The 8,869-nt window shown below is 38.3% G+C and overlaps 1 protein-coding gene across 2 annotated transcripts in view; it reads right to left on the bottom strand.

Annotated features, from left to right (window-relative positions):
* Positions 1 to 2,082: 2,082 nt before the first annotated feature.
* LOC124865026 (uncharacterized protein C16orf52 homolog B-like) overlaps positions 2,083 to 8,869 on the bottom strand; it is a 38,881-nt gene continuing 32,094 nt past the window's right edge. For both annotated transcript variants that reach the window (XM_047360010.1, XM_047360011.1), the window contains exon 3: positions 2,083 to 7,083. In XM_047360010.1, the coding sequence (XP_047215966.1) occupies positions 6,899 to 7,083 (185 nt within the window). In that variant the 3' untranslated portion in view covers positions 2,083 to 6,898. The remainder of the gene's footprint in view (positions 7,084 to 8,869) is intronic.

Genomic DNA, 8,869 nt, shown 5'->3' with positions numbered 1-8,869 from the left:
GCTTTTTTTTCTGGCATTACTCTTATGCAGCCAGTAGTCATCGAGACCTGGTGACCCACAGAGGCCACTTGATGCTGCAGTTCTCCATCAGTAAGCTTTGGATTTCTTTGCCCTCCCTAACATATTATTATTATTATAATTATTATATTATTATTACTTTCTGTGAATGATGACACAATGAATATGGGTCCTCACCCCCTTTAGTGGCTAAAAATGGGCTTATTAATTAAAATTTCATATTTTTACCCCAAGTAAAAAAGTCCTTGATTGTTACTCAGAAGTTCCCAGAATATCTGATTAACTTGAAGAATAAGTTTCAGTCACTTTGATTTGAAAGAGAGTAATTAAATGCTTATTTACAAACATGTTTTGTTTACATCACTACTGAAAAAATGTTAAAGGTTTAATTTTTTCAAAACTTTTAGTGTGGTTATGCCACAGCAGCACTTTTAATCTTCTTAAATAGATGTGTCAACCAATTTGTTACAAACTGTATAGTAGTTGCTCTCTGAAACATGTCTGAAGACTCTGAGACTCGTTTCTTCATCTGGCAGCTGGTTCAATTCAGAAATCATTGAGAAGATCCCAGCCTCCGGTTTTAAATGCTGCTGCAGCAGCAGATGGGAGCAGTAATTAACTGTAGACTGCAGAGGGCTTGGCTCCTGATGTGTTTACCGTCTCTAGGAGCACCATCAGCAGTTGGCTCCATCAAACAAGAAAACGTCTAAACCCCTGGATTGAACCGCAGCTGTGAGAGAAGTCAACGTATGTAGATCTGGTCATTTCTCTACATGCATTGAATGGAGCTGAATTACTGCATTTAAACAAAAACCTTCATGGACACACAACTCAAGCCAAAGCTGGAGATGAAGGTGACTCAGAGGATAATGGGGGTGAAGTGAGCATTTATCCTCAGCTACACACAGATGGTAGAGAACAACAAGCAGGTGGAGGAGCATTTCTCTGTTGTATGAATGATAAATACCACTTATGGTACTTAGGTTTTCTCCTAATTTGTGCCCATTTTCCTTGAGTGGCCTTCTTTTCTACAACTAACTATTGTCTCTTAAGAAGACTGAATATTTTTAAGGATGTTTGAGGATGTGCAACCTCAGACTGACCTTACCACCCAGTCTAATAAAATACACAATTTATGAAATTACCAAACTTATCTATAAATGTGTAGTCTTTTAGGAAACAACCCATCTAAGCAGGTATTTTCCTAACAGGCATATTTTTAAAGACTGGGGAGCTTTCATAATAAAAAAAACAACAATAATTTAGCCAAGCTGGTTTAGGTTATAATATCTCAAGTGTTGTCTAATGGAGCACAGCTCAACCTATTATCTGAAAATGAAAAGAAAACGGCAAAACCTGAAACCTACCAAGACAGGATTTCAAGGAGAGCATTGATCAGATAAGCTGCACAGAGGTCCTTGTTAACTGTGGAGGAGCTGCAAAGATCTATAGCTCAGGTAGGGGAATCTGTTGACAAAACTATAAACACAAGCACTCCATTGATCTGGTTTGTTTTAGATGTATCCCTGCTCCCAAAAACACATGATCTAACTGATTTAACTGTAATGACAATTTGATTAGAGTGTTTTGGAGCAGTGACACAAAACATGCAGAACAGTGGGCCCCGGCGACCAGGGCTGTGGACCCCTGATGTAAAACAGAGCCCACATATCAGTCTGGAGACAGTATTCCCCACAGTGATGTACAGTGGTGGCAGCATCATGCTGTGGGACTGCCTTTCTTCAGCATATTCATGTGTTAGAGCAGTCCACGCAATGTCAGAACCTAATTCCACCTAAAACTTGAGAATTGCTATTCACTCTGTTCAATTTAACTAATCTTGGCCTTTTTTTTGTTTGAAGCAACATTTTGTGTGGAAAGCTAGTAGAGACATCCAAAAAGGCTTGATGGTTCTACACAAACGTACACTTTTCAGTTTTTAATTTGGGAAGAAATATGAAAACCCATGTATAACCTTCTTTCCACTTCACAATGATGCACCACTGCTTGATGGGACTTTAAGTGGGTTAAATAAGCCCTTAAACAAGCACGAAACAGACAGTGTCAGAGTCTCACACACCCATTTTTCTCTTTTTATTCAGTGATAAATAATTTCCTATCAACATAGGCTTTATGTGTAGACATCCGATCAAGGCGAGAGACAATTTAGAGGGCACACACATTGCCACCATTAGAAAATAATAGCAGAAACAAAAAACAATGAGGTAAGAAGTTCTCTTTTTTTTAATACATCTGTGGTGCTTCTATGTCTGTTACCTATACTGTTGAACGCACAGTGCTTCCTAATACAGAGATATTGCCTTTTTTGTGTCTGTACATTATTAAAACAGAAGTAGGCCATGGCACAATACTAAATCAATCAGAGGCAGTGTATAGTTTAGCAGTACACATCATCAGACCGAGAGTCGGAGAAGCAGAGCAGGAAACCGAAATAGAAAACAAATACCTAAGACTTAGGAAACAGAGCGACTGTGACTGCTTCAGCACACACAAACACACACCATGAACGAGACATCTGTGTCTCACTAGCTTATATGATCCCAGGCTTCTGAGTGTTTAAAAACAAGGGAGGGGAAATAAACAGCTTTTGAGAGGAAGAAGCTATTGTCCAAACAGTGATTTGATAATAAATGATCAATGTTTGCATCAGGAACTGAATTTGTGATCATAAGGAGCTTCGGTTAAAAGCTGCTGCAAATATTAATGGATTACTCTGATTGAAACAAGGGCGAGAACATTCAGCCAAGACTGACCAAAAGGTTTATAAAGCTGATGATTAATGAGGACATACAAAAAACATGAACAGGATTAAACTGGTGTATTAATCCCTTGGAATGTCAGTGAATGTAAAAATATAAATTTGTTGTCCAATTATTAGGGTTGATTACAGAAAATAAATTTTAATCTGGTTTGATTTGGTTATAGCTGAAACCACAATTATTTATCCTGATTGCTTCCAAACTTCAGGATAAGACAAAATTCCTGGTACTTAAAAAAAGTAAGTATTTATTATTTTTCCCCAAATCTATTTTTTCACGTTTATATATTGCCGAGTTCCGTTTTACAACTGGGCTCCCCATGTGAGGAAAACATAAAATTGCAGTGCTACTGCTAAATTATGTGCAATATTGATGACGAATAACCAACATTTTGTTTCACTCTTTGTAACATCTCCAGATACATTAAGTGTCGGCATCAAGGGTGGTAAAAGTCTTTGCAACAAGTCAAATATATTATTGGTATGCACCTAATTTATGCATGGCTTTTCAAATACTGCATACAAGCAGTTCTTTGTGATTGCAGTAATGCACACATTGATCACTATGATTTGATAATTGTGCAACTCTTTTACAATCTAGCATCACACAAACAGAAAGCTCAAGCAAGAAATACATTGCTCTTAGTGTTACTTTATTGTGAACGCCATTGTAAAGGATGGAAAACCTTAATCTTAATAAGCTCACATCTAGGTATTACAAAAACCTCCATAATATTCTAGGTTTAGGGTACATTCTTCCATTTGTATTTTCTAAAGTGAAATGTGGCAAAATAATGTGATAATAAATCAATTATAACAAATCTTGTGATTGTTTGAGCCAAATTTCATATACAAATTATGTAATTGCACAGGCCCACGAAGCAATGCATTATATTTTTAATAAATCCATCTATATAAAGATATCAATGAGTTTCCTACAAATAACAGCTGCTTGTCTGTTAAAGTTAACCAATCTTACCATTACTCAGAGTTTAATGCTGTTTTTGGTGTAACAGAAGAATAGATGGAAACCCCAGGAGATGAGAGGTTTAGCCTAAGGCTGCAGTACGACTGGAGTTAAACTGCAGTGGTTCTTACTAACGGTGACAGTCCACGTTTATTTAAAATGCTGCCTAATTTGGCCAAAAGATATTCACATGGAAGCCCAGACCTTCTTATGAGACTATTGTCCAGAATTGACCATTTAAAAGAAGGTGATGGAAATGGAAAGTAAAGTAAATGCGATGTAAAAAAGGTTTTGCTTCACCATCGAATACTAATATATCCACATTCGCCCCGTTTCTTTTCTTGTAACAGCCTGTGATATTCACACCTTTCAACACTGTTGGCAAAGTTGGGCCTGCAAAAAACAAAGTTCTGGCGAAAGCAGACAGGTTCTCTCAGACGCAACTCTTGGAAAATGTTCAGAATGTTTCAGGCTCCAGTTTGAAACCAAGTTGAGACATTTTCTGTTTACAATCTGATAACTAAAGACATGTAAAATGGACCAAAAGCAAAACGTTTGTCCAAATTAATTCAAACCCACTAAGAGGAGAATTCATGCAGAGTTTTCCAAAAGCATTCATACCTCTTGAACTTTTCCAGATTGTCTTTAGTTGGTTTTACAGTTAATTTATGTGATAGACAAAGACAACGTAAAGCAGAATTGTGAATTTGAACGAAAATGACACATGGTTTCCATTTTCTTTTTTTTTTTACAGAAATAAATTAAAAAGGGGCGGCAAACATTTGTATTCAGCCCACTTTACTCTGATACTCCTTAATAAAAACCAGTGCATCCAGCTGACTTTGGAAGTTTCCTACTTATTAAACAGACTCCACCTGTGTGTAATTCCAGCTGTTCTGTCAAGGCCTCAGAGGTTTGTCAGAGATTAGAGAGCAAACAGCATCATGAAGACCAAGGAGGACAGCAGGAGGTCAGGAATGAAGTTGTGGAGAAGATTAAAGCAGGGAAAGGTTGTAAAACCCCAACAACTGCAGTCTGTGAACTTCTCACGGAGCACTATTCAATCCACCACCTGAAAATGCAGATTCAGAACTACCTAAACATGTCCACCAAACAGAAACTGACAGGCCTGGCAAAGAGAGTATTCATCAAAGAAACAAGTAAGAGGTAACTCTGGAGGAGCTGCACAAATTCAAAGTTCGGGTCGGACAATCCGTCATAAGGACAGCTAACATGTATGACCTTCATGAAATTGTTATAAGAGAAAAGCCATTGTTCAAAGAAGTTTTTGACAAGCTATGTAGGGGACAGAGCAAGATGCTCTGGTCAGATGTGACCAAGTTTAAATTTGTTGGCCTACATACAAACGTTGGGTGATGTGGAACCCAAACACCGCACATCACCCTGAACACACCATCCCAAAGATAAAACATTGGGATGCTTTTCTTCCTTTGGGAGATGGAAGTCAGTGAGAGTTGATGGGAAGATAGACAGGGCTAAATAAAGGAAAAAAATCAAGAAAGAAGGAGTGCGCGAAAGACCTGGGACCTAATAGAGGTTCACCTTCCAGCACGACAACAAACCTAACTATACAGCCAGAGTAATTGGAACATGGCAGGGGCAGCATCATTCTGTGGGGATGCTTTCAATGAGTAGGGGGCAGGAAAGTTGCTCCTGGTTGAAGGGAAGACGTTCCACTTCACAGTTAATGCGTGTGTTGGTTTATCACATAAAATCTCCCTAAAATACATAGTTTGTGGTTGTAATGTAACAAAATTTGGAAAACCTCTGGAGGTATGACTTTTATTGTAAAAAAATATATTGTCTATTCATTATTTTTGAAAACACTTTTTCAGATTGTAATGGGGATCGGGATCAAAACAATCATTGCAGCTTCAGTGTGGACAGTGTGAAGGTGTGTTTGTGTGTGTGTGTTGCGTTCACAGACCTCCCGAGCACCACTACGAGGCACAGTGACATGCATGGACCTGACCTGCAGCCCCAGTGCCTTCACTGTTATACAAAATAAGATTGAAAAAAACCTTCCCTGGCTTAATGTTTTCTCATTTTAAAGGAGAATACCACTGATTATCAGCCTTTACAATGTCCTATTGAAAAAAATCAGTTCTGTCAAGAATATAGAGGTCCATCACAACACTGCAGTGATTTACAACCTTAGAGAAGATTCTGGCGACTGTAAATGTTACCATAAATATAGGAGATGAGTTCATGTTCCAACGACTGATAGCAGAGGCTGTGCATGACAGGTTTAATTGAGATGTCTGAACTATTACTTTGCTGTGTGCAGAAATAATATAATGCATGGTCTTGGACTGAATGGCATTCTCCTTTATGTCACTTGACCTCCTGTTCTGGTACCCAAGGAGGTCCAAGCAGGCTGGATAAGATGAAGAGGAAGCACACCTGCATCTATGTCTCATCCACAGCAGGTTGAAAGTGTGTGCCAAAACAGCTGCTCTCCTCGGCTGCACACCTGGGCTCTGTAATATGGCAGACGAAAACACTTAACAACCCCCCCATCCGATTCTGTTTAAAGGACTCAGTTCAGTGAACTTCAATAACACTAACGCTACTTCAGTAGAGAGGTGGTGGGACCTGGAAGAATAAAAGAAAAACAAATTGTACAGAAAAAAAAACCAGAATCCGAAAATAGGAAAGAGAAGCTATAAATAGCAACAGGAGCAGCCGTGATGAAGCAGATGTGTGCTGAGGGGCGGCTGGAAATCAAGTCGAAGAGTGGTTGTAGTGGTCCTTCGGAGATGTGTGCCATTGTTGTTGCTGCGGCACATTAAGCACCCTTTCTATCAGAATAACAACAGAGGGAGAGAGAGAAAGAGAAACGGTTGTATCCGAAATCGGCAGCAAACTGCAGGGAACTGCGACAGCCTCCACCCTGTTGTGCTCTTGTCCCCTTTTAGTGTTTTGTTCATTTATTCATCTTTAAGTAGTTCTGCATGGTGCTGCGGTCCGTTGAAACGTAAGCATCGTCTTCCCCGTTTCAGGCTTTGAGGGCAAAAGTTTGTCGTTTTTGATATTCAGTCGGTAGTCCTGGAAATTCCCATAATACTTTCAGTACCTCCCCGGTCAGTCCAGAGGCCAGCATGGAGAAGTCCTCAGCCTGGGAGGCAAACCTTTCCTGCAAATAGCAGTCCCACTATGGTGAAGAAGATGGAGAGGACAAACAGCACGTACGAGGAGCCCACCACCGTGTTGTTGGGCAGCTTGTAAGGCTGACCTCCCACCTCGTTGATGTAGAAGCCGATTGGAAAGATGAGCGCTGCCATGCAGAACAGGATCACTGCAGAAAGGAGAAAAAGAAAGCAATTCATTATTAAACTGAACATTTTATAACAGGAACAGCTGAAACCGGATGTTTACATACGTCGTATAAAAAGAAACATGGCCCTTTTTTCCTCACATTCTGATTAAAGTTTATTCTGATCAGATTAAAGTTTTCCTGTTTTAGGTCAAGATTATTCATATTTAATCAATTCCAGAATAATGGAAAATGACTTTTTCCAGAACCTTCTTCAAGTTCAGCAGTTTAAATGCCCTAGAGTTACTAACACTTTAAGAAAGGCCCAATAAAGTTGAAATTGCTTCTGATAAGTTTCTGATTTAATTCAATCAGACTCAGCTAATTTACAAATTTAAGTTAAATGGAGGCACATTTACGGCTGCATTTTAAGCCAACGCCTCAAACAAACTGCTTTTTGCGCAACATCATGGAAAAATTAAAAGGAAGACAATTGTGAGCCTCATCATTGGATACAATTTCCAGATGCATGAAGGTGAAAAGTGATCTGAAAACATTGTTGTGTCATTTGAAATATTTTTGTTTACAGCAATGTATTGTTTTATATCCGAGTATCTTTTTGGTCTCTTTCGGTTAATGAGTTTAAATCATACAAGAGTCTGACCAGGTGACAGACTATCCACACTCAAAAAATATATATAGAATTGAGGCAACATTTATAGGCACTTCTGGAAAAGTTGTGTAAAAAGCAACAAAATAAAAGTTTATTTTATTGCAATAGCATATTCTAACACTAAAACTGTTTACTTATACTTTGTGAGATTTGTCAGTTTCGAGGAACTTCTTATGACTTTGTTTTTTCTGTTTTCCTGGGATATAACTATAATACTAAACAAAGGCCCATTTCTTTTAGCCACTGGCCGCTAGGCTGGACCAGGACCTAAATTTATCTTGCCACAATGCAAAGTGAGCACAATCATGAAAAGAGAAACGGTCAAAGATCCTTCTCTCTGCATCAGCCAACTTTATAAAACATGACCCTGCAAAAAGTATTAACAGCAGGGGTGCAAATAATTATGCCACCATTGATTTCTATTCAAAATAATTATTTCTTAACATTTTCTTTCCTCCCACTAAATAAATATACTCATATAAAAGGTTTGGTTTTCTCCCAGTTTTAGATCAGATTACGCTCCTGCAATAAGTGATGAAAATATTTTAAATATTTCTTTCACAGATTTTTACCAGTGGTGCCAATATATCCGTCCTGTGTTATATATCAGAGTTGCTAACACAGTCTGGTTATAATGAATTTTAGTTGGGTAGTTTCTTAGACGCTAGTGTCATTCAAATATTAGTCAAATTAAAAAACTGCCTGTTTATTGAGTCTTGACTCTGCAGCCAGGAATTAAATTGTTATTTATGTAAGTGTGATTGTTCAAAATTGATTGTGTATTTTGCCATCATTGCTCATTCCACAATTCGCTAACAGCTTATTTAAAGAAGATGCCAAATAGCAGTTGTCTGTAGAAGGATTTTAAAAGGTGAGCTCCTTTTAACTTGGGAGTTCAGCGCACTGACCGATTCTGAATATAAATCCTGCCTTGAAGGGCGGCTTAGACTGAAAGATTTAAACAGCTCTAAGAGGCGTCCTTGACAATATCTCAGATGGTAAAAACTACACTCCACTTTTTGAATAATGTCAAGTTGAAGTATCAAATGAATCAGAAATATGAGAGAATGAAAACTGAATGTGTCTATAAACGATATTGCATAGAAATTGTGCTGTACGCTCAACTAAAACTGAATGAGATTTAACCTTCATGTA

The sequence above is a fragment of the Girardinichthys multiradiatus genome, chromosome Y (assembly GCF_021462225.1).
Source record: "Girardinichthys multiradiatus isolate DD_20200921_A chromosome Y, DD_fGirMul_XY1, whole genome shotgun sequence".
Classification (NCBI taxonomy): Eukaryota; Metazoa; Chordata; class Actinopteri; order Cyprinodontiformes; family Goodeidae; genus Girardinichthys; species Girardinichthys multiradiatus.
This window is presented reverse-complemented; position numbering and strand designations above follow the sequence as displayed.